This window comes from Ranitomeya imitator, chromosome 7, assembly GCF_032444005.1.
Source record: "Ranitomeya imitator isolate aRanImi1 chromosome 7, aRanImi1.pri, whole genome shotgun sequence".
In the NCBI taxonomy this organism is placed as follows: Eukaryota; Metazoa; Chordata; class Amphibia; order Anura; family Dendrobatidae; genus Ranitomeya; species Ranitomeya imitator.
The window spans coordinates 62,312,631-62,339,664 of NC_091288.1; the positions used below are offsets into that span (position 1 = coordinate 62,312,631).

The 27,034-nt window shown below is 41.4% G+C and overlaps 1 protein-coding gene across 11 annotated transcripts in view; it reads left to right on the forward strand.

Annotated features, from left to right (window-relative positions):
* The window catches only part of MLPH (melanophilin), an 83,197-nt gene that overhangs the window by 25,736 nt on the left and 30,427 nt on the right, over nt 1–27,034 (forward strand). For 2 of the 11 annotated variants that reach the window (XM_069733335.1, XM_069733336.1), the window contains exons 3-14: nt 1,165–1,386; nt 5,317–5,453; nt 5,913–5,951; nt 9,599–9,693; nt 13,249–13,374; nt 13,561–13,762; nt 15,932–16,158; nt 17,042–17,125; nt 17,208–17,381; nt 22,189–22,344; nt 22,439–22,531; nt 24,051–24,146. In XM_069733335.1, coding sequence (XP_069589436.1) covers nt 1,165–1,386; nt 5,317–5,453; nt 5,913–5,951; nt 9,599–9,693; nt 13,249–13,374; nt 13,561–13,762; nt 15,932–16,158; nt 17,042–17,125; nt 17,208–17,381; nt 22,189–22,344; nt 22,439–22,531; nt 24,051–24,146 — 1,651 coding nt within the window. The remainder of the gene's footprint in view (nt 1–1,164; nt 1,387–5,316; nt 5,454–5,912; nt 5,952–9,598; nt 9,694–13,248; nt 13,375–13,560; nt 13,763–15,931; nt 16,159–17,041; nt 17,126–17,207; nt 17,382–22,188; nt 22,345–22,438; nt 22,532–24,050; nt 24,147–27,034) is intronic. The other 9 variants (XM_069733338.1, XM_069733342.1, XM_069733344.1 and 6 more) reach the window with 9 other exon arrangements.

Here is a 27,034-nt window from a genome sequence, read left to right on the forward strand (position 1 = left end):
TTTAGGAGTCCTGCTTGACATCATACTCCTAAAATAAATGTAAGATAAATATATATGTAACTATAATTCTCCCGACGTTCCTTTGTACTGCTGTTCATACCTCGCCGGTCTCCTCACTTCCGTCAAGGACGATGTGGAGCAGTTGCGGAAGTAAACAGCACAGTTCTGTCAATCCAGGTAACTGGCACTCCCAAAAAATGGACAATTCATCTAAAAATAAAAAAATGCATTAAAAAGACAATGCATTTCGGCTGTACACAGCGTTTTTCACTTGTCAATCACTTGACAATCAATACAATGAACTTATGCGCTCCGACCACCATAAACGGTAGGACCAAGCTATTACTACCATAAAATGAATTCATATATATATATATATATATAATAAACAAAAGCCGTTGAGGCTCAACATAGTAAATACACGCTTCATCTTTTAAATTGACAATGCATTCTTTACAGTGTTGAGCCTTAATAGCTTCCTTAGTTGTGGATATACAGTTAAATAAATAGTATTACATTTCTAACCTGTTGCATGCATGTTTTTTTCTTATATAAATATATATATAATTTTTTTTAATTCATTTTGCGTTAGTGATAGCTTTGCCCACTCATTTATGGATGTCAGAGCTCATGTATAAGTTTATTGTATCGATTGTTTCCTAGACATGTGAGGAAAGCCGGGTACAGCCGAAAGGTGTCGTGTTTTTAATACATTTTGTAATTTTCTGAATTCCAATCAATGATCCATTTTCGCCTTTGGGGGTGCCAGTTACCTGGATTTTTTCCGTCTGACTACACTCTGTTGAGACTGCATGGCAAAACCTCCCATTGCTTAGTGAATTGTCTGTGTTGCTGCTCATACAGATGCATGGTATCTCAGCAGTTAGCAGTAAATTGCATACGGTTTTGGCACATGGTTCTCATCCATGTGGAACACTACCACCCCACAGCCGAAAAATTTGAACCCAGCCTTACATTACTTTTTTTTATTTATTTGGCCTAATTGTTGAATCGGGTGAGAATAATACCCAGCTTAGGGTCAGTGGTGCGTTCTCTGGAGTTCTTGGTGTCAGATATATGATATTAATGAAATCTTTTGTATCTGGTCTATTTATTTCACTCTGAATGTTTATCTTAATCATCCTTCTCCTTCTCCATCTGCAGCGACCTAAAAGAAAAACTAGAAAAAGAGAGCAGTAAGCGAGAGCTGCTGTGCAATCAGAGCCGTCTGAACAGCAGTCACTGCATTCACTGCCTGCAACCCTTCCAGTTCCTGATCAACAGCAAGCGCCAGTGCAAAGACTGCCAACTATATGTCTGCAAGAACTGCAGCCGCTACAACAAGAAGGAACAAGGCTGGGTGTGCGACACATGTAGGGCCTCCAGGTAGGTGACATTGGGGTCATCCATGAAGCAGTTCAATGGCGCTTGAAGACCTCCTCCGTCCATTGAGTCCTCATTCAGAACTAAGGACACCTTTCAGTGAATCACAACAGAGCCGATATATGAGACACCATTTAATTACAACACTATATCTTGGCTATGGAGTTCTCTAGATTAAACCATTGTTTTCTTGGGTGCTGGGAGCACCATCAGTAGTGACGGCATTTTAGAAAGTTGTACTTCTGATAACGACAACCCTAGAACTCATGAAAACAAAGCTCCACTATAAAGTTGTAATGTGAAATAATCAACTTAGGTTTTTTTAACCTGAAAGAAAAGCAGGGACTACATGGGACCTTTCCCCATGGGGCTGTATTCATATTTATATATATATATATATATATATATATATATATATATATTTATGTATTGGTTGTGTGTATTTCCAGAGAGGAAATAAGCCCCTGCTGGCAGTTCAGGTGACACATCTCTAAACTTACTTTGTTTTATCCATCCACTCCAATGGTATAGGGTGATGTCTCTTAAAGAAGTTGGCCAGGACTATTTGAAAATTTTTATGGTGGGCCTAAAAACTAACACACAGTTGCTAACAGAGGCAACTATCTGCCTGTTTGACCTGGTGCTGGCTCAGAGCAGTCTTTGGCCGGCAAATCAGCTGCTCCATGTCAACAGAACAGCTCTTCTTCTGGACAGTGTGTGACTGCCGACATCATGCTGATTGACAGCCAGTTTCACACAGGTAGCCGGGGGAGCTGGCTGTCAATCAGCATGATGTCGGCAGTCATGCCCCATGGACAGAGAAGAGCATAAGCGAAATCGCTTCTCTGTTCAAATGATGTCAGCAGAAACCACTGAGTCGTCGGCAGGAGCGTTCTGTGACTGCTCGGAGCTGGCTGACATCGGCACTGGGCACAACATGCAGGTAGGTAGTTGATCAACTACCTGCCGATTAGTTATTAGACCCATAGTCAAAAAATTAAATAGTCTTGGATAACCTCTTTAACAAACTTCTGGAGTCTTACCCCTGTTGACCTTAGATTGGATAAGTGCACTCATATGGATAGAAAGTATCAGAGTTAATTGTGTGAATACTAAAAATACTCATTCCACACAAGAAATGTCTGCTCCAGTTCATGGCAGGAATGTAACACAATCTGTCTCTTTAGTGATTAGGTAGAAATCATTTCCTGCATTGCAGATTTCTAAGCAAAATTCCAGTTCTCCCGGCTCTAGAATAAGCAACGGTTACAAAAGGGACAAAGAGGGAATGGCTGCCAGAAAGTGTAACTCTATATTATGTCGACATAAACTTCACCTGACTATAATATCTACAATAATACTCAGCCTCATAATACTAGTTGGATTCAGTGGCGTAAGTGCTTGCTGCAAAATCTCCAACACAGACCACAACTATCATTGCTTTTTAGAATAAGAGACCTGCGCCCACTATATGTACGGTCGACCCTCTGTAGCAAATCTGTTCCACATAACCATAAGCGCATTGCACTGACCGGCGGCTGTCGTCAGGGATTGCCATTTACAGTAGAAGTGCAAAGCTCAACAAAAATGAAGGGAACACTTGTACATCACAGTATAACGGCTCATTCAGATGTCGGTGATTTTTTTTTCCTTTTCAAAATTTCCCCAATGTTTTTTTTTATCAGAGATTGGTTAGTGTCAATTTTTACCAGCAAAGTTTGGTCACAGTTTCATCAGTTTTTCCTGGATGAAAAAAATGAACTGATGGCAATTTCTCAAACTTCTCATATTAAACAATCCATGAAAAAAGGGCAGCACACGGCTGGCATCTGAGCGCTGTTTGCTTTCCTTTCACGGACCCATAAACTTGCGCTGGCCAATTTGTTCCGAGACTTAGATAAAAATCGGACAACTCTCAGACAAAGAGCCACTTAGACTATAATAGGTACGAGTCCTATCCGTGAAAAACATGGACAATTAAACTTCCAGGATCCCATTCTGTCTAAGGCTAGACATGGTTACAGCATTTGGTCTTGTGGTTTTGCAGGTGTCCCCCCCCCACGAAATCAAATAACTGGTTAAAGGGAATTTATTAGTGGGATCAGCCCTCCTAAGCCGTCTATATGGGCATGCAGATCATGGGAAGCTGAATAACATGAAACCTTGATATCTGCAATCCGATGTCTTCTTCCAGAGAGATCCGCATGGAATGGAGACCCCAGGTGCACCAGGCCACTATGGGTCTGAGCTGCATCTCATCATCATCATAGCCATAAATGAGCACTACTACTTCAACAGCAAGCTGACCCCCAACATGGGAATGCCTCTGCAGATGGAGGCCACAGACATTTACTCTCATGTTTTATGGCTTATTACTGTCTAGTTTTATTTTGTCCTTGTCACTACTGATAGCATGAAGACTATTCAGGTAGCCCAGCTCCTCAAAGATGGCACATCCATACGTGCCGCCACACAGGGCCGGGACAAGGTATTTGGGTGCCCTAGGCAGATGAAACCAAGTCAATGAAACTCCCATGCCCGATGAACCCTGAGTCCCCAAGTAAAAGAATGGGTCAGTGACTAAGATAACAGCTTCCTCTCAGCTTTAGTTTCCATCTCACAGGCAGACAGAGGCTGTAATATTATTACAATACAGCAGAGCTCAGAGAGCTGCAACAATTGTGTTTGTAAGAAGACAAAGTTAATTTATCATGTTCTGTGTTAGTCACTTGTCTCACACTGGTAACCCCCTCTTTTTTATATATACAAATAGCATGGAAAAAGGTCATTTACATATACTGTATATAAAAAAGTGTTTATTTATTTGGAAAAAGACATCAGATCGCAAATAGCAAGGCATCATTTTATGCAGCTTCCTATGATCTGCATGCACTTAGGAGGTTTGATCCTACTGACAGATTCTTTTTAATTATACTAGAGGCTATTTGGTTTCAATTAAGGTATCCAGTATTTGGTGGATACCCTAGTGGAAAGTAAACAGACACCCATCATAGATAAAGGGATACCTATGAAGGTTTTTACATCCATCATGCAACAAACACAGTTTTCAACAGAACTGATTTTGGTTCTGGTGCCATATACCCTGTACGAATAATGGTTCTGGGTACGTATTCATGTATCGATGATGTTTTTGGTGTTGTATTCCTGTGCTGATGGTGGTTGTGGTGACTTATTCATGTAATGATGGTTGACTGTTGCTGTATTCATCTAATATTGATGGCTCTGGTTATGTATTCATATAGTGACGATGGTTCTGGTGCTGTATTCATCACCAGAACTATCATTAGTACATGAATACGAAGCCAAAATCATCATCAAAACATAAACAGAACACCATAGCCATAAATAATACATAAATAAGGCACCAGAAACATCATAGGTAAATAAATAGTACACCAGAACCACCATCATTAAATGAATAAATAACCCTAACCACTAGCAGTACATTAATACATCACCAGAACCTCCATCAGTACATATATACATCACAAAAAACCACAGTCAGTAAATAAATAGAACACCAGTACCATCATCAGTACATGAATTTATCACCAGAACCACCATCAGGGACACACCCACGCATTTGGGGCAATATCACTGGGTCACATTAAGAGTTGCCGTGATGAAATTCATGCAAATTGGATCCAACTTGTTTCAGATATTGAGCTGATTTGGAATCTAGCCTTCCTGGGGTTGATTGTTGCTTTTAGTTTCCGTTGACCTTTGATTCATCATTTTGTTTCTAACGAATTGCACGATTTATATCGGTGAAGATTTTCAACTCCAATCCTTCATTTATCAAGATCTGTTGTGTAATTTGGGTGTTCCCTTAATTTTTTTGAACAGTGTACATAAGAGCTGGGAGCCATGTATTACTGTATATTCCTACTAATACTCCTATATCTTCCGCAGAGTGGTGAAGATCGGGTCCCATGAATGGTATTATGACCACGTACGTGCCAGGTTCAAGCGGTTCGGCAGTGCCAAAGTTCTGCGTTCTCTGTACCTGCGGCAGCAGTCTGATGGTAGAGGAGGGTCTAACATGACAGGTATATCTAAGATGACTTTATTTTCTAATTTGGGGTGATTGCACAATCTGAACACATTTGAGCCAATAGAATTCGTAGTGTTGAATGTTGAATGTAGGGAAACATTTAGTTGCTGGACATCTAGGCTTGCCCTGTTCTGTAGAGCGACGGCTATGTTCTCACCTACGTTCAAGGCTGCATGAAGATCTGTTGTTCTGGTCCATATGGAGGACACCTCTGTCGGATCCCATTGTAAGTCAACAGGGGTCCTCATATCCGGTGATGCCGGTCATGTGACCGCTCCAGAACTGAATCGTTGCTTTCATTACACTGTATATATATATATATATATATATATATATATATATATACAGTATATACTGTATACAGAGATCCCGGAAAACAAAAGAGGGGAATAAGTTTATAATGATAATAACTCTGAATGTATAGCTAATTATGGAAATGTATATTTGTGGACAGGACTTCAGGACAGAGTTCAGAGCCTGCCGGATATCAGCCGTAAGTAACCTGCTAACCTTCATTTCACTATTAAAGGAACCTGTCACCAGGTTTTCCCATATAACGTACGGCCAGCACCTGTAAGCCCTTATACACTGCGTACCAGAATGCTGCATACATGTCCCCAATCCCCTGTGCAAGGCACAAAAAGCTTTCATTATAACAGACGGAGCTGTCCGGTGTGATGGGCGTCTTTAGTATTGCTCTCATCTCTTCTTGCAATCGTCGTCCTCCTTCCCTACTGAGGGCAGAACAAAGTACCGTAATGCGAATGCGCCAGAAAATGTCAAAGAGTGCCGATAACACGTAGGCAAAGCTGGCGCATGCACACTATAGTACGTTGCGCTGCCCTCGGCATGGCAGACAGAAGTGAGCCTGCACAGGAGAGTGATGGGGGACACTGTGGATGACGTAGGACACGTAATCCACACGAAACGGTTCTGGATCAAGAACAGAGAAGTCCATTGGACTGGATGGCGCCATCGATAAGTATAATAAAGGGTCTTTTTTCGTGCCTTGCAGAGCAAATTTTTGCCATACATACCGCATAGGGGCCTTCAAAGGCGATGGCCGTACTTTATAGGGGGAAAACCTGGTGACAGGTTCTCTTTTAAGTGGGAACATTTATTCAAAGTAATAATTATATAAATATAATCCAAATTCCACACAATGATTTTCTCTTTACCTGAGACATCACCTGAGGATGTGGTCACATGTGTCGTTAATGTGGCTTTACCTTACATTTATGTGGTTTCTTTACTTCTTTTGGGTTCCTTCTTTTATCAGGTGTAAAAACATACCATAACATATTTTACCTGTAGAAAAAAAAAAACGTAGACCAGGAAACAAATTTCTAAGTCTAGGAAATTAATTTAAAAAAATGTGATTTGGATCAGAGACTGCAATAAAAAAAAAAAAAACATTTTTCAATGCATGCGGTGCTGTAATCTGTATCAACGCAATCTGAATATCAACACATATCCTGACAGTGCCGCAGAGATATGGTGTGAATATTTCCAAAATTTTTGATGAGGGTGATGACAATGAGAATAGTGATGATGGTGTTTTTGTGATACTTTTAAGTAAAGACTTTGCGCCACCTGGTGGTTATAAATGAGAAGTATTTTATCTGTTCTTAATTCTTAAATTGCACAATTTTGAAATTCTAGATGTGGTAAAAGTCCCATTTTATTCCACAGAGCTATACAGAAAACATGTTCAGTCTCTAATACCATGAAATGTACATATTCTCCACTCCAGACACCCTCACAGATCAAACACCCATACACATAGACATGCCTTCAAGCATCTAAACTGCAGTGCAAAATCTGTTACTCAGACATGTCAACTTTTTTCCGCCTCTCTCATCCAGTCACTCAGTAAGATGCAGCTATCTGCCTATTACAGGGGAAGAGGCACAGGACTCACAGTTTAAAAATAATATTATTAATAGATCAGTACAGGGTGTCCACAGTGAATATTTTGACCTTCTTAGCAATAGAGCAGTTTGTTATCCAAGAGGGTAGTTAGCGAGTGACAGAACCAAATGAATGCACCTCGTGTTGCACTCCAATGCAAGAGTGTGATAAAGTCACATGACCTTTATCAGAGCGCGATCGCTACCGTATTTTGTCTGTGAAATGATGGATGTCCATGGGTGCAGTGGATGAAGTGAGAGCCGGGAGTGTGGAGGGTCAGTATATTGTCTGGTCTGGGGTCAAACTCGAGGGTATTTTATATAACCCACATCTATCAAAAAGTGACTCCTACTTTTACAGGGACCTACCGCTTGCATATTACCCTGTGAAGAGCCATCCTAGGTCGACATCTTTGGTAATATGACCCCAAGTATCACATCTCCTTTATATTACTTACGTCTTCCTGATGGGCACATGAGACCCTTTGGGCCCTGATACAACCTCCACGTCTGCACCACATGTAGTCGTGCCTATAGTTACACATGTACGGAGCAGTAATATGGCCCCCGTACGAGTATGTCAGCTCTTACTGTACCTCCATATGCCTCCAATTTTTAGAGATGGGTATTTTATGGATAACGGGGCTTCTTCCACCTCCAGAGCAGCAAACCGCTTCTGTCACCCGCTCATTATTGGACTGTTCTCGCCCTGTGGCCCTCTCCTCTCTGTGTCCGCCCCAGGCTTCATTCATTGTGTATGGGACTGTCAGGAACAGCCGGAGCGCAATAGTCGAGTCTTTCTGGTAGACCATGAATGGAGGGGAGGTCAAGCATGCGTACCCCCGCTTCTCTCACTACAGGGCTGCAGAGCTTGGTTACTGGCATGGCTCGGAGTCGCACGCTGCGAACTCCAGTGGTCAGCAAATTGTCATCTGGTATTTAGGAATAACCCTTTAGTAGAGGGGTAAAAAAAAGTTACCTCAGTTTGTATATCAATACCAGACAGAGTGCTGACATTGCCCTGAGGCACTGCCCTGAGGCGTCCATTGATGGCCTGATATGGTTCATCATGCGCAGAGCTGCCATTTGTACCCTAATCCTACCCAGATTACACCTCCTGCATGGCCGGCTTTACCACAGCATGGATTGTAGTATCGTCTCTGCATCCTTCCATGTTCACCCTAAAAGTAATGTCTGAATACTGATACAATCTTCAGAGCAGCCGGTATTCTGCTCACTGCATTCTGAGGAGTCAGGAATCTCAGGATGATGGCGTCCGATGGTTTGGTTTTTTTTTACTGGATTTCCTTCTACTTGAAATGCAATTTAATAAAACAAAACACTGGCCTTCATAAAGGGAATTTGTCACCAGATCTTTGCAACCTAATCTGAGAGCAGCATAATGTAGAGACATGGACCCTGACTCCAGTGATGCATCACTTACTGGGCTGCTTCCTGTACTTTTGATAAATTCACTGTTTTATCACCAGGAGATCCTCACTAGAGGACTAGTTAATATTCTACCAGGTAGTCAAGCACATTCATGAGCTCTATATAATCCCGCCCCCTCCACAGATTGGCAGCTTACTGTGTACATAGGCAAACAGCTGCCAATCAGGGGTGTTGGCGCAGTTAAACAGAGCTCTGCTAGATATGCGGCAGATAAAACAATGGTTTTATGAAAATGACAGCAAGCAGCCCAGTAAGTGACACATTGCTGGAATCAGAGTTTGTGCCCCTACATTATGCTGCTCTCAGATTTGGTAGCAAAAACCTGCTTACAGATTAACTTCAAGTAAAAAAAAATCAATTGCGGAATAAATATGGTGCATAAGTTATCATAACTGTGACCACGGTGCGTTTTTTTCCCAGTGTGTTTGCTTTGCCATAAGTTTTTAAAAACTTCACAGTGGATGCAACGTGTGAGTGCAGCCTACAAGTAATCCCAAGGGCAAACAACTACCGTAATCAGGACTCGGCGTCCATTTCTTAAACTGCTCAAGTAAAATCAAAGCAGTTTTGCAGTTGGATGCTCTGGGGAAGATGGCCAGATTTTCTGTTAGACTGTTTTAATAAATCTGTGTTGCTGACTTTTCCCTCGGACTGCTCTAGTATTATGTGGAATATTATTTCCGGACAATGTGATGTTATTCCTAGCTGCAGTTGTTATGTTATTCTGCAAACAAGCACATCCACTCCTATTAAACCCTGACTATATATTTGCCACCAGGAGAATATCTGCGCCAGGCCCGGGCTGAGATGTTTGCCCATGATGATGATGATGATGATGTCCTGGACAGCGCAGAAGCGCAGCGCTGCAGTATGGTAACCGCACACATCTGCTGTCATCAAGGCTCTTCATTGCGCCCCGCTTCTATGGGTTTCTAAATCATTGATCACTACCTCAGCCTGCTATAGGTTAGAGGATATGGACACCTTTGAGGGCACTTTTTTTTTTTTTTTTACTCATTTAAGCTAAAAATAATTTTTGCAGTTGGGTTCATTAAAAAAATGCAGTTTTTTTTTTTTTTCCTGGCTTCAAAATGAGTTAACTGAGAATCTATCAGTGAGTTCATTCAGACGAGACTTATCTAAATTTTAGCTGTGTTTCACTAACCTCCTCTCAGCTGATTTGTGCCTTCAAACCACATCAAGGGTGAGCTGAACTTTTACCTCACCATAGATCATCTGAGAGAAGCTCACTAAAGGCTGCCGTCACACTAGCAGTATTTGGTCAGTATTTTACCTCAGTATTTGTAAGACAAAACCAGGAGTGGAACAAATAGAGGAAACGTATAATAGAAACATATGCACCACTTCTGCATTTATCACCCACTCCTGGTTTTGGCTACAAATACTGATGTAAAATACTGACCAAATACTGCTAGTGTGACGGCAGCCTAACAGATTCTTAGATAACTCATTCTTCGGCCAGCAATAGACAGTGAAACACTAAAGCTAAAAAATTTTTATTGAAACCTAATTCCAAAATTATTTTTGTTTCAAACTACATGCGTTTGAGAAAAAAATTGCCCTCTAAGGAGTTCTTATCTTTATAGGACTAGCAATGTGATTTGTCAAGTATCTGTCGCACCGGGCCTTGAGGAAGATCTGTCACCAGGTCAAAAGTAATCAGATTTTTTTGTTATTTTATTTAGCTCTCTTTATGCTGAACAAGCGATAGAGAAATGCTAAGGAGATGGAACATATGCCCTGCAGCGTAAAAAGACTTGCTGAGCACATGTTCAGACTTCTGAGCTTCTTACCACTTCAGGTTTCCAAAGGCACAAAATGGTGAAAAGAAATGACCTGACTATTCCTCAGGTGGCTCCCACCGCTGGCTTTTTTGTATATACAGGCAAAAAAAATACCGGCATCAAAGCCGTCCCAAAAAATGAACTAAATAACGACAAAAAGAGGCTTCAGTAAAAACTCCTCCAGTGTTTTCCTGAAGTGTCTTCAGCTTGATGTATAAAACACATCATGTGCACACAGCCATAAAATCAACACTAAGTTCTTGGGTAGACACTGGCTTTTAGGGCTCGCTCACACTCTGGCGTATAATATGGAGGAGTGCAATGCGAGAAAAGATCGCATCCCTCTCTGACCAATGTTATTAAATGAGGTATCTTTTTTTGTTTGAATCAGACTGAGGAAAAAAATCTCAGCATGTTGCTGTGAGTGGATGCGAGAATCGAATCGCACTCGCCAATGCAAATTAATAGGTGCGAGAAAAAAAATGCACGGCACATGGACCATGCGTGTGCCACACGATTTTTCGCACATATCTCAAAGCAAAGCTGACATTTCAGCAGCCAAGTATAGTAAATTCACATTGCGAACCATCAGAATAGCACACTTTAGGCCATGTGCACACGTAGTGGATTATGCTTAGGAATTTCTGGTGCGGATTCTGCCTCTCCTGGCAGAAAACGCACCTGCGGATTTGTCGCTTTTTTTGTGCGGTTCCGCAGCATTGTTTGTGCGTTTTTGCTGCGGTTTTCTAGCAGATTTGCTGCATTTTTTACCCCTGCGGTTTTCTATAATGGAATGGGTACAAAAACGCTGCAGATTCACAAAAAAGAAGTGACATGCTACTTCTTTTAAACCGCAGCGTTTCCACAGCGGATTTTCCGCAACGTGTGCACAGCATTTTTTTTTTCTCATTGATTTACATTGTACTGTAAATCAATTGCGGATCTGCAGCGTTTCAGCACTGCAAAAATCCGCAACGTGTGCACATAGCCTTAGTGCCTTTCATGTGGTACTAAAGGGTGTTTTAGCCTTATTAAACCTATAGAAAATAAATAATGGAAAAAAACTGCTTGGGGTCCCGCCTATGTTTAGATAACCAGCAAAGGTAAAGCAGACAGTTGCAGGCTTATACAGTACTATCAGGCTGGGAAGGTCTCTGGTTATTGAGCCCTTCCCGACCTAAAAATACAAGCTTGCAGCCACCCCATAAACATTTGCTGTGGTTTTTTTTTCTCTTTTAACTTACTAGGTTAGTAATAGTGGTGTTCGATAGACGCCTCTCCATTACTAATCCCTAGGCTTGATCCCAGCGGATATCAACCCCATGCATCCATTACCATGATTATAGCTACCACACCATGGCAATCGAGAAGATCCAGGCCAAGTGTCAGAATTGGCGCATTTCACGTCATGCAACAATTCTGGGGAAGCTGCAGGTTTGTATCTTTAGGCTGGGATGGGCCCAATAACCATGGATCTTCCCAGCCTGATAGTATAATCCATAGCTGTTTGCTTTACCTTGTCTGGTTATAAAAAATAGGGGAGACTCCACGTTGTTGTTGTTGCTGTTGTTGCTGTTGTTGTTGTTTTTAATTATTTATTTATTTAATAGGTTTAATAAGGTTAAACACCCTTTAGTGCCACATGAAAGGCACTAAAGGGTGAAAGTTTACCAGATGTAGGGGGCTTTGTACATATGTCAAGAAGATATCTATATGTTCTACCTATCTATTCAATTTTTCTCTATCTTTATATAAAATTGCTTTATTAGTTTTGTAAACTAGCTTTAGCTTACACAGAGAATTACAGTATGTAAAAGATGTTAAAAACGCACTGCATATGGATGTCATATGGATGCTAGGTGAGGAGATAATCGCACACTCGCATGACGCTCGCTATTTTCTGTACGCTAATGTGATGTGTGCCCTTAAGAAGATGTCCTGACGACGTTTTCATTTCATTAACTGCCCTAATTACTTCTGTGATGAATTGTAAGTGTATTGCTATACTTACCAATCGCCGTCTACTCCACTTTTCAGCACAGTTCCAGTCACACGTGAACGCTCCTCTTCTTTGTCGGCTCACACAGTTATCCTTGTGGGGTACAGAGCTTCTTCCTTCAGTGTAAGCCTATGGAGCTTAAGAACGGGGCTCCATGGACTTATAAAGAGAAAATGACTTCAGGCGCACACATAACTGGTGGTGTGAGCTGCTTGGTCTTTCTGTAGGTCACGTTGGTAAGCAGAGCATCAGAGCGACGCTGTAAACTGGAGACGACAGCGATCGGTAAGTATAGAAATATACATCATTACATACTGTAGGTGATTAGGCCAGTTTATTAAAAACAATTTTGTTGGGACATCTTCTATAAGAGACTGTTACATCATGAGTTTTAAATAGTATTTTGAAACATGCACACATTACGTACAAGGCGCTGTGGTATTTCGTCATCACTTACCGTACCGGTTTAGCTTTCAATGGAAACCAAGTTCTCCGATTCAGGAATAATTGGATAAGTGATTTATGTATCCAATCCTGTTGTACAAACCTGATTTATTTTTCTGCTCTTTTCTTTTCACTTCACCACTCAATGAATTTCCCTCTTAATGAATTTTACTCTTAAAGATGCGCAAGACAAAGCGTCTGCTGTCTGTTCATCCGTATGACTTTGACAATGATTCTGAGTATTCAGCCCAATCTCGCAGACAATCAGTGCAGCTTTCTCCGTCTCTAGAACAAGATGTTTTCCAGGTATCTTTGGGGTTTCGGTGCTATCACTATTTTCTGTAATACATAACTTGATCCACATGGTGGTTGGGTTGCATGTAATGGGTGGAAATGCCAAGCTTCATCTGTGCTTTGTACACAATTATCTGCCATACATAGTTCATCCGCGTACTAAACCTTGGTTTTTTTCCATGATGCTTTGTACCACAGTCATTTTCTGAGTACCCCAACACTGGCAGAGATGTGGCTCAAAAAGGGTCACTCATTGCTGAAGCTGAGCTGGCATCTGTGTTCTACCAGCTACTCCAGGAGGAAGGCCAAAAAGCCATCAACCCAGAGGCCGAGTTCAGCACTGAAGTTCGTTTAACATTGAACTCTCGACGTCGCAGTCTGGAAAACATCCGGAGGTCCAGTAAGTACAAGCCCCAGACCATAACCACCATTATTACTAAAGCCATGAAGGTTCTCACCACATTTTATTATTCTTTGCACAGTTTCCAAACCCCAGTGTCTGAGGACTCCACAACACATGAACAACACCAATCATTTTATAACCCTAAATATTTAGCATAATGTAATTTAATACATTAAAATCCCAGCACATTCTGGGCGGTCCTATTCAGTGATTAACAGCTTTCTTTATATTCATAGTCTCGCAATAGTTTGGTCCTAAGCCCAGAATGTGCAGGAATTTCTATGAATAAAATGCAAGTTATACTGAATCTTTGTCCACAATCCTATATATCGATCTTCTCCATTTCTCCTGCTCTATAACATGCAGCTCAGTTTGCACAGCATGTCCAAGCTGATAGATGGCCTTTAAGTCCTGATAGTTGTGAGAAGGAACCTCCATGGATCGGGTTTTGTTTTTTTCTAAAATATCCCACAGCTGTTTGATCTGATTGCGATTTGCAAAATTTAGAGGCCAAGTCAACACCTTGAACACTTTGCCATGTTCCTCCTACCATACTTGAATACTTTTGTAGTGCAACAGGGTGCATGATCCTGCTAAAAATGGCCACTGCCAATAAAAAACACCATGCCAAGGGTAGACTTGGTCTGCAACAATGTTTAGTTATTTGGTACATGTCAAAATAACTTGCACAAGGATCTCCATATGCTGCACATGAAACATAGCAGGCCACCTTCTTCTATTGCTGTACAGTTCAGTTCTGATGCTCAAGTGCCCATTGATTGCACTTTTAGCAATGGACGGCTACCAGTATGGGCACTCTGAGTGGTCCGCAGATGCACAGCCCCATATGCACCAAGCTGTGTGCTCCGTGTGACCTTTTATCATGGCCAGCAGTAAATTTTTCAGATGTTTTTCATACAGCAGCAGTTCTGTGGGATCAGACTACATGGGCTAGTCAGCAAGCCCTTATTGCCCACAGCCACAACCCTGTCACCTGTTCACCAGTTGTCCTTTCTTCGATCAGATCCCTATGACCATATTTCCTCTTTTCTCTTCACCTGTCAGTGGTTTTAATGCTAAAGCTGATCGATGAAAATGAAGGGAGCCCTCCAGACTTGCACTTAGGCTACATACACCCATCAGGGTAAAACAGACCATTATACTCTCATGTTTCATCCATGATGCCTCCATGTTCTATCAGTTTTTTCTTCATTTTACAAGCTGAAGCAGGTAGACTCTCTGGACCTTTATTTATCCACTGACTCCTACCAGTGGATCAGTGCAAAAATGAACGATACATGGATGCAAAACTGAAGTAAAGACAGGTGTTGTTCACTGAAGTGAGATTTGTGGCATTGGGCACGTTGCTGCTTTTCAAGACCTAGAAAAGCAGGTGTTGCCTCTCCTACCCTTGCCCATTTTGGTGGAGCTTGCTGAAACTGGTGTGAAAATGCCAAAATTTGCTAGATTTCTGCACAGCTCCATGTCCCACAAAATTTCAAAGCTTTTCTAAGCAAATTACACCAGATTCTGCCTTAATCGCTTTGATAAATCGGGGCCTATGTCTTCTGTTTTTCATCCATGTTTAACAGATCCTCATAGACATTCGTGGTTAAGTCTGGTCCACAAAATGGAAGAGCGTAGGACATGCCCTTAGTCTCAAGACATTTTTAAAACGGATAGCTCTAATTCAAACATGTGGATATGATATTCACGTCTAAATACTTTTGGCCATATTGTGTATAAGGTATAAAGATTAATGCGTTATTTCCTACGATTATCCAAGTTCTCAAGGCTGGAATCCATTCAACATTATGAATTTGATTGTTCTGTTCTGCGTCAGGAATTCATGGCAAGGATTATGTGTTACATGATGAACACCATTGATGCTAGTCCAATTTCCGGTGGGGAGTCCATCAATTTATATTGGAAAGCAATAGTGCACTATTTGTTCCCGTAACAATTATGGAATCTGTGATGGAGGCCACAACACAAATCTGAATCTACCCGATTTAAGAGGACCGTATCATTAAGTGGCTTGCATTTGTTAGATTTGAAAGTTGTATAACCATAAAAATTAGAACCCAAATCATAAACTTTTTTATTGCAACTGCCATCAATAATGTCCAATTTCCCCTCTTTTACCCTCCTCATCCGATCCTCCAGACCTTCCTTGTTTAACAGAATCCCCCACAAATTATTCCATCCCTGATTCCCAACTAATTCGCACCCGCTATCTCCCTAAAGGCAGCCCTTCCCTTGTACCTAAGGGGTCGCAGTACTCTGGTGACATGGACACTTCGGATGAAGAAAGCGGGGCTATAGCCAAAGCTCCTCCCAGACGTAAAAGCCGTGCATCATCTCAGGAAAATGTCCACCAGTCAAGTACACAGGTAACATCCGGACTTGAAGGATTTCTGTGCGTCAAAAATCCTGTTTGCAAACATCTTTGTGCACATGAGATAAAGACGATGCATTGTTCCTATCAGCCAGACATTTTGCTTCCTTCTGTAATTAATGTTTTTGTTCTGTAAATCTGCGAGCTGATTTAGTCCTGAGCATGATGCGGTGTCCAGTGACTCCGGCACTCACCCTGACTAGCGGTGGCACCGCGTCATGCTCCAGACGAAATCAGCTCCCAGCTCATCTCACGAGCAGGGCACTAGCATTTAAGTGACTCTAACCAGACCTCCACGGCATTATCACCAAGTGACACGCAATAATCTTTGAGTACGTAACTGAAGAAGGTCGATTAGACCGAAACGTTTTGTTGGTACTACGTAATAAATTTTCAAGCAACACGCATTGAAGTTGAGTGCCAGGTTCTTTTACATTTATGACATCAGGTGTGGGAACCTACCTGTGCCCCATTGTAGCAGTGCTCACGGTTTTGCTTACCCCATTCCCTTCTGTACTGAGAATCTGTCACTTTTCAATTCCGTTGTATTCTTATGCCATTTATAATGTTTTACCGTAAGAAGAAAAGTTAAAGTGAATATGTAAAATCAACCAGATGTGAGTTTTTCTTCTACAACCTTAAGTTACCTAAATGCATTTTAGCGCTATGTCATAATGATATCGCTAGCAATTGTGGGTGTCGGGTTTTTGTATTGTGTCAGAAATGATGATTCCTGGTGGTGATGAACACATTTAACCTATTCTTATTGTATAATTTTCTAGTACTGATTCCCCCCTAATAGCAGGTAATTGGGTGATGGGAGTAATCTCTTCTGGTGATGGGATCTGCCCTAGGTGTTCCTCTTGCTTCTTTCACAGATTTCTGATCTTAACAAACGCATGTCTGCTATTGAACACATGCTAAACCGCCTAGAGGAAAGAATGTCTGTGCAGTCGGATGAGGTACTCATAATTTATTACTGTTTTGCTCAGAATATAAGACAATAACCATACATGAAAAGCCTGACACTGTGTAATCTCTCAGTCCACAAGCCATGCAGGACAAACGGATGCAGACTTGGAAGAAGCAACACTTAAGAGAAAGATTGGAGAACTTACCAGTAATCTGAGTGATAAAGGAGAATCCTCTGATGAGGAGAAAGGACTGAAAATCAAATCAGTAGTGAAAACTTACAATCCGGATCCGATAGATCAGAAGGTAAAACATTAGTAAATGAATGAACACCTTGTGTTGTAGAGAGATAAATGACAAATGTCTTACTGCCTCATGGAATTATTGAGAATCATAAAATCATAGAATGTTACAGTTGGAAGGTCATCGTCTCTGTCCCCCTGCTCAATGCAGGATTCACTAAACCATCTCAGACTGTCTCAGATGTCTGTCCAGCCTCTGTTTGAAGACTTCCATTGAAGGAGAACTCACTACCTCTCGTGGCAGCTTGTTCCACTCATTGATCACCCTCACTGTGAAAAAGGTTTTTCTAATATCTAATCTGTATCTTCTCCCTTTCAGTTTCATTCCATTGCTTCTCGTGTTTCCATGTGCAAATGAGAATAATGATGATCCCTCTACACTGTGACATCACTTCAGATATTTGTAGACAGCTTTTAAGTCTTAGCCTTAGCCTTCTTTTTGCAAGCTAAACATTCCTAGATCCTTTAACCGTTCCTCATAGAACATACGTTACAGTCCGCTCACCATCCTGGTAGCTCTTTTCTGAACTTGTTCCAGTTTTTCAATGTCTTTTTTAGATTGTGGTGCCCAGAACTAGACACAATATTCCAGAGGCAGCCTGACCAAGGAGTAGTAGTGAGGGATAATTACTTCACGTGATCTAGACTCTATGCTTCTCTCAATGCATCCTACAACTGTGTTTGCATTTTTTGCTGCTGCATAACACTGTTGACTCATGTGCTGTCTGTGATCTATTATTATACCAAAGTCTTTTTGCTTAGTTCTATTTCTCCCATTCTGTAGATGTAATTTTTGTTTTTCTCGCCCAGAATTAAGGTACTGTCACACTAGACGATATCGCTAGCGATCCGTGACGTTGCAGCGTCCTTGCTAGCGATATCGTCCAGTGTGACAGGCAGCAGCGATCAGGCCCCTGCTGTGCTGTCGCTGGTCGGGGAAGAAAGTCCAGAACTTTATTTCGTCGCTGGACTCCCCGTAGACATCGCTGAATCGGCGTGTGTGACACCGATTCAGCGATGTCTTTGCTGGTAACCAGGGTAAACATTGGGTAACTAAGCGCAGGGCCGCGCTTAGTAACCCGATGTTTACCCTGGTTACCATCCTAAAAGTAAAAAAACAAACAGTACATACTTACCTACAGCCGTCTGTCCTCCAGCGCTGTGCTCTGCTCTCCTCCTGCTCTGGCTGTGAGCGTCGGTCAGCCGGAAAGCAGAGCGGTGACGTCACCGCTCTGCTTTCTGGCTGCCCGGCGCTCACAGCCAGACCAGAGAAGCAGAGCGCCGAGGACAGACAGCGGTAGGTAAGTATGTAGCGTTTGTTTTTTTACTTTTTAGGATGGTAACCAGGGTAAACATCGGGTTACTAAGCGCGGCCCTGCGCTTAGTTACCCGATGTTTACCCTGGTTACCGGGGACCTCGGGATAGTTGGTCGCTGGAGAGCTGTCTGTGTGACAGCTCTCCAGCGACCAAACAGCGACGCTGCAGCGATCCGGATCGTTGTCGGTATCGCTGCAGCGTCGCTATGTGTGACGGTACCTTTAGAATCTTGCATTTCTCCCTGTTAAATACCATTCTATTAGTCACTGCTCATTGTTCAAACTTATCTATATCCTTCTGAATCCTTTCTCTGTCTGCTCTAGTATTAGCTAGTTAGGTAGACTGATGTGTGGGAATGAACTCAAACTAAAGAGTACGCACCACCAGGAACCATTAATTAAAAATATGCAGTTTTATTACAAATTAAATACATAAAAGTACAAGGGATGTGACAGGGGTTAGCCAAAACATAGGTGGAGAAACACAGAGAAACCAGGCAACAGCAGGTATATATATTACAGATTAATAGGATTGCTCCATAGTTTGTCAGGTATTAATGTACATATAAGACCCAAAATATAGGTGCACACCTCAGAACAAACAAACAACCATCAGAGGGGCTGTATACCACCTCTGAGCTCACAACCGAGAAGGTATAAAGTTTAAATCAACCGATCATACTGTTTACCTGTATGTGTCTGGAGCCCTGTGTAGCCCACCGTCCCCTACGCGCGTTTTGGCGCTCAAGCCTTCTTCCGGGGGAAGAAGCAAATGTGCCCAAGCCAGCATGTTTTAGTCGCTGTATAGCAATCCCAGTTGGTGCTGTAAGCCTATAGAGAGCCCTAGGGAGTAAAAGACAGGAGGAGCGCTGACCCGACGCGTGTCGCCACCTAAAGTGGCTTCGTCAGGGGTGTCTCCTGTGTCTTTTTATAGCAAGTAATCACATGCTCTCTCTGGTAAGCAGCACAGCTGCACTTGTGACTTGTGATTACTTGCTATAAAAAGACACAGGATACCCGCAGGAGACACCCCTGACGAAGCCACTTTAGGTGGCGACACGCGTCAGGTCAGCGCTCCTCCTGTCTTTTACTCCCTAGGGCTCTCTATAGGCTTACAGAACCAACTGGGATTGCTATACAGCGACTAAAACATGCTGGCTTGGGCACATTTGCTTTGGTAACCCTTTGTATGCTCTCCATGGTGGGTAAGCTAGTTGTATTGGGTTATTGGAACTCACACCCCTTTAAAGGACCACTGGAGAGGGAGTTATGTATAGTAATTTTGCTGATATATCGCATTTCTTTCTCTATCCCTCTCCTTCTTCAGCCATTTAGTGGGTGAGATAGGCGTTGAGTTCATGTTCTAATTTCTGTTCTACCCTACATCCTGCTTTACCCTTGCATGGCTCATTTGAGCTTTTGTATTATTGCACAGTGTGTCGTCAGGTCTGTAATTTACGGATTGTACATTTATGCATCAATCTGCTACAGTTTAGTCTTTCTCAGTGATCCTATATTTTTCTCTCTTTTTGAGCTAAATGTGCTGTTCACATAGATACCAGACCTTGTATAATCAAGGATATTCTACTGTATTATCGTTGGGGAGTGTGTTCAGGGGGTTGCCTTTATTATGAGCCATGTGGTATTGTGTTTAGGTCACAGGTGTGACCATTTTAAATGTTTTTAACATGTGTTTTGTGGGTTTCTTTGTGTTGTACAGTATAAATAAAATTTGCACTTTTATACTTCATCCAATGGCTCAGGTGATCCCCTTTCTATGATCTATTTCTTGTTGTTCTTTTTTGCATTGTATATCAGCTCCTTGTAATAATGGTGGAGCTCCAGGTTCCAGAAAAGTGTTTTTTTATGTGAAAGGGAATCGCAATTTAGAAGTATTTCTATTATAATACATAAATGAAGAAGTTTAATGGTTAAACATAGCAGTTAGTTTCCATTTCACAGGGAGGGGTGTCTTTATAATATGAGTGGAGAGAATAACCAAGCCTCCCATTGCTCCATCCACTTACAATAAGTACCCGCTAATGGCAGCTCTCTTGTAGTATGTTCAGTACTGCAAAAGACACAACGCAAAGATCAAAGTGCCTCTTCAGAATAGGCCCAAGGCAGAAACCGAGAGCTCTTGAGTTGTGCCAACATGGTTAATTAGCACATCATCTGCCCTCAGTGCCTCTACCTAATGCAAAACCCTTCTCATCCATCTGGCATAACACGTTAGTGGACGTTTCATTCTGAGTGTCGGAGATAGCAACGTCTTTTTCACGTTAATGGATCTATTTAGCCCTTACTAAAACAAAGTAGGTGAAACGTGACAGGCATGGAGTGTTTTTCTTAGGCTTATATCTCATTTCCTTGTTTTTTAGTCATGGTAAATTTTGGATTAACATGACGTATTCCATATATACACAAACATGTTTTTTTCCTTTTTGGATGATATATATATCTTATATTTTTCAGCTTTGCTACATCTGAAACGCATTAAAGGGGTTGTACCAAGTTTAGAAGTTATCCATTATCCTCGGGCTATGAGATGACTTTCTCATCGCTGGAGATCTAATCTTTGGGACCCCCACCGATTCTGAGAGTCAGGGCTCTGTAGAACCCCATAGGAATGCAGTGGTGGTCGGTAATGGTCGCTGCTGCTCCATTCTTATTGGGAGTGCCAGAGATCAGATGAATGCTGCTCTCTGCTATCTCTCAGTGAAGCGTAGAAGCACATGACTGACCACCGCTCTATTCATATGAGGTTATTCAGAGCTCCAGTTCTCAGGACTTTTTCGGGTCACCGCAGTCGGACCCCTAGCGTTTGGGAAATAACTTCAAATTTTGGTGCAACTCCTTTAGAGAAAATTTCTGGTTTCACATCTTGGTAGATTGAATAGTTACATGTTATATTGTAGAGAAGCATGGTAGTAGTTAAAAAAACATTGTCTTGCCTATATGTTTAAAAAATGATTTACACAATCAGAGATACCCATTCCTTTAATTACACTTGGGTGTATGGATTTTCTGAACGGACGTGATACCTTCTCCCATCTGCAGAGGACAGCAGCTCAGGCCCTCTGTGACATCACGGTCAAAACACTGAGGACCATAAATGCCACTGAGATAGCCATGCAAGAAGCCTTTGGTGGCGACATCCAACAGCCCATCATTCCTTACACCAGAACAGGAGTCAGCGGCAAGACACAGACAGAGTTCCAGAAATTAGAGGAAAATGTAAGGAATAGGATTCAGTGGCCGCGATGCACAATCTGGCCGCGGATCTACCGACCTGAGCTAGAGAGCCTATGAGGCTGTCAAATTCAGGTCAGAAGATCTGCGGTCAGGCTGTGCACTGTTGTCCACCATCTATCGTAGACGTCTGAATTAAGTCTAATATTCATTGACTTACACTAATATGTTATCTCTACTAGGCCATTCAATGTGTACCTTTGATAACGGGTCAGATATATAAGCAACGTATTACATTCTAGGTGTACATGACAGCAGATAAGACCTATGGACTTGAGAAGAACCTGCAGGATCTGGAGGAGCGTGCTCGGCAGAGTGGAACCACCGATTCGGAGCTTTCAGAGTTAGAGGTCAGCGTGGCCTCTGCTATGGCACAAGTACAGCAGACAGAGAGCGAGGTGAGAGGCTCAAATCTGCTCCTTTTGTTTTGTTCTTATTAATGTACCGTATGTTTGTTTTATGTATGTTTGTTTCTTATTTTTTCTTGTTTAGGTGTCAGATATTGAATCCAGGATAGCGGCTTTGAGTGCAGCAGGACTCAGTGTGTCACCTTCAGACAAGGCCAAGAGGAAGTCAAGCCCACGGGTAATGTAAAATTAAATATATCAATCTATAGAAAATGTGTAATGACGACACATTTTTAAATGTCTATTATGGCATAAGACCCTGAATCCTTGTAGTTTTAAAAAAGTGAACTTGGTTCACCCAAAAACCCAATAGTGATTTTATTTTACAAAGTTTGAAATCACTCATTCATGATTTCTTTTATTATTATTCTTTTTGCACCGTTTTTTTAAGTCTATTTGATACATGGGCACTTGTTTTTGTTGTTTTTATATCTTCTGCTTTGTAGCCAGACTTTAGCAATTTCCGCTATTTTGGCCTGATTCGTCAATGGCAACTTTTTGAAAAGTTGCCACATTTGGTGCAACTTCGCTCCACTCCTCCCCCTGTATTAAATGTGTGACTTTTCCAGAAAAAAAGACCATTCATTAAACGAATGCACCATTTTCGAGCATTTGGCACCAGAAAAGGCAACTAATACTACAAGACAAAACAAGGAACTTAAAAAATGCAAATGAGGAATCCGGGTCCATGTGTGCACATAGACATAGAAAGCCCTACTTCAGCATGTTCAGCAAAATGATGGTAGGGATATTGAGAAACTGGAGATTCCCAATGAAAATAATAGGAAGCCTTAGGCTATGTTCAGACATCTCATTGGTTGAGAATTTTATCTAAAATATTTGTGAATGGGGTTTTGATGTAGATGGGCAAATTTGTATCCTTACTATCAAAATCCTCAATAAACGTCACACCTCCGCTGCCTCTGTCTGCTTTTTCGTGGACCCCCTCCTTCCAATTACTAGAATTGTACAAAGTAGTTATTCCATTGACCTGTTGAAGCGCTCGAGTAGCGAGAAACGGCCGTCGTTTTACCTGTACACTCATCTGTAAATATGCACCCCCGAGCCGTGAAGAGTACGTGTTAATAAAGATTTACCTGCTGCCAAGACTGGTGAGTGCTTCCACTTCTTCTTCTATCTGCACTATTCCATTGATACAAACATGGGGATTGTTCGTTCTTCTTGTAGGTTTTCACAACAGCTCCAATTTCAACCGTCCAATGTCTACCACATTACTTTATTTTATTTTATACTTTTGTTATTGATTTATTGGTTGCCAGACAGTTGTAAAAACATTTCATGAGAGCTGCATGTAGCTCGGTGCATTCCTAAGACTCATATTTTCATGGGACATTTGAAACTGGAGCTGTCTCTTCAAAAAATGGCTGTGTGTTGCCCATTAAACAATTGTGGACTTGTGCAGGTCAAATGTGCGAGTTTATTTAAAGGAGACAGGAAAGTAAGCAACTGCTGGACATGTGTTATCTCCCATGGGAACAATGTCCAACTCCAACATGCCTGCTGTTCCCTGTGATTTGGAGTTTAGAAACCTTAGATAATCTAATCTGCCAAAATTAGTGGATTGGACATTTTTTCAGCATCTCATAGACACCTTTAAACTATTTTCATATTACAAAATATTTTGTAGACTTTCTATTCTCACCTATGTTAAAATGCTCTCCATATGTCATCTACAGATGATGAGTACCCCTGCTATATCCCGAAGTACCGAGCCATTCCAGTCTTCACCGCCGGAATTACACAACCTTACGTCAACACCCAGTGAAGCGAAGGTTAGCTCCCTCTTTTATCAAGCAGTAATTATTTCATATTTTTTGAATACTTATGATTGGATAATGAAATAATCTTAGCTGATAGTGTGGTGATACTAATGGAACACAAAGCGTAACTTCAGGGGTTTGTCAAAAATACTTTGTGGAGCTTCCTCATTGCGTTCAGGGTGCTTAAAAAAAAAATAAAACAAAACAAAACATACTCACTAGTCAAGTGCCGCTCGTGCATTCTGCTGCCGCCGTCACCTGGTGGGCTCCTAGCTTCCTACTCCAATAGCGTCACCATTCAGCGACTGCATCTTTAAAAGCAGCAGACAACCCTTTTAATCTTTAGTCAACTGTTCCTGTAGATCTCTGTGAATTACAATTGTTTAACTGCTGTGAAGAGTCTAATCACCAAGAATATAAGCACCATCTTAAAGTATTTTTCATTTCAGGAAATATGATAAAATAATCACTTTCTTACAAAGTTCTGAAACTTTTTGATACTTTCAAGATCTCGGTTTGCTATCATTGTGAATATTGCTGTGCACATCCAAACAACAAAAAAACAATAATAATTGTAATAATTGTAATAATAATTGTAATAATAATTGTAATAATAATAACAATTTGTTTATTTGCGTCTAAGCGTATCTTTATAGGCAAACTTCAGTAAGAGCTCATTTATCCAAATGGCACTCGTACCTATATTAGTGAATGGGGCAGCTGTCATGACCTTGATTTTTTGCAGACCAAGAGGCCTGAGCAAAACAGTGGAGACATGTTCAATATTGATCCATATGTCAGATCTAAATCAGCAGTGCAAGTCCATGGGTCCTTTGAAAAATTTCAGACCGCACTCAGATGCCATCCATGTGCTGTCCATTTTTCATAGACTTCTAGAAAGGAGAAGGTGGAGAAATATTTTTTTTAACCCCTTACCGATATCGGGCATTATAGTACACCGATGTCGGTATCCCTCCCTTTCATGTGGGTTTCGGCGGTGAGCCCACATCTTTCCCAGGACATATCAGCTGTTTTGAACAGCTAACATGTGCCCGCAATAGCCGCGAGTGGAATCGCGATTCACCCATAGATATTAACTAGTTAAATGCCGCTGTCAAACTCTGACAGCGGCATTTAAATGGCGCTTCCGTCAATCGCACCGCAAATGCGCACATCGGTGACCTGCGTCACGTAATCGCCGGTGTGTCAGCATGGACACCTCTATGGTTGTCAATGCAGGATTCCTGTGAGTGCCACCTAGTGGTCGGCGCTCATAGCAAGTCAGCAATTCTACTACATAATACACCGAAAAGACCAACCTTCACACCAAGGCCATGAGATAAAAATGAATACAATCTTTATTGAATACAATACATATTAAAATCAGATAATGGCGGGTAAAATACTCAGGGCACAGAACAAAAGGTGGGCAACCCAGAGCAAAAGTTCCATAAATAGCATCACTAATAAAGACAATATGAGCCAGCAAAGTGCCAATGTGCAATTACTCATGTACATACATACGTATAATAGAAGTGAACAGTAACATGTATATTTACCGACTGGAGCGCTCCTGGGGACCCACCACACCCGACGCGCGTTTCGCACCGAAATGCTTCATCTGGGGGTCAACAATTCTACTACATAGAGGCAATCTGATCATCGCCTCTATGTAGCATAGGAAATCGGGTTGTGGTAGCTTCTAGTCTCCTATGGAGACTATTGAAGCATGGCAAAAGGAAAAAAAAAGTTTTTACAAATATAAAAAAAAATTCAAAAAATATGAAAGTTTAAATCACCCCCCTTTCGCCCCATTCAAAATATCGCCGCGTTCAGAATCGCCCGATCTATCAGTAAAAAAAGGATTAACCTGATTGCTAAACGGTGTAGCGAGAAAAAAAGCCAAAACGCCAAAATTACATATCTTTGGTCGCTTCGACATTGCATTAAAATGCAATAACGGGCGATCAAAAGAACGTATCTGCACCAAAATGATATCATTAAAACCATAAGCTCCGCATGCAAAAAATAAGTTCTCAGCCAACCCAAGATGACAAAAAAAATGGAGACTCTACGGTTATCGGAAAATGGGCATTTTTTTTTTTTTTTTAATAAAGTTTGGATTTTTTTTTCACCTCTTAGATAAAAAATAACCTAGACATGTTTGGTGTCTATGAACTCGTAATGACCTGGAGAATCATTATGGCAGGTCCGTTTTAGCATTTAGTGAACCTAGTAAAAAAGCTAAACAAAAAAAAACAAGTGTGGAATTGCAGTTTCTTTGCTATTTCACAGCACATGGATTTTTTTCCCCATTTTCTAGTACACGACATGGTAAAACCAATGGTGTTGTTCATAAGTACAACTTTTCCCGCAAAAAAACAAACCCTCACATGGCCATATTGAGGGAAAAATAAAAAAGTTATGGCTCTGGGAAGGAGGGGAGCAAAAAACGAAAACGCAAAACCGAAAAAAGCTCAGTGGGTTAATGTGTTTCTCATCTGAGAACAGCTGATGAAACTCAGACCAAACTGTGATGGAAAAAACCATCACTGACCAAACTCTGATAAAATATATCACCAATGGAAATCACTGATGGCTGAATGAGCCTTTATAAGGAACTAGTCAGGTTGAAAATGTCGCCCCAATACATGATGCGTCTTATGGAGCACGTGGAAAAGGGCAGATTTACATATTGTTTGTTGTAAATAATTCAACATAACTGATATTTTACCATTTTAAATCCGTTTATTATGGGCTGAAGCGTCCAGTAGGCGGTCTCAACCATTGCTTTACAGTTACAGGTTTCTTTGTACAAATGTAAATATTGAAATATCTGTAAATCACTGAATAGGACCACCCACTGGACTCTTCAGCCCTGCGTTTTCAGAGATTTAAGT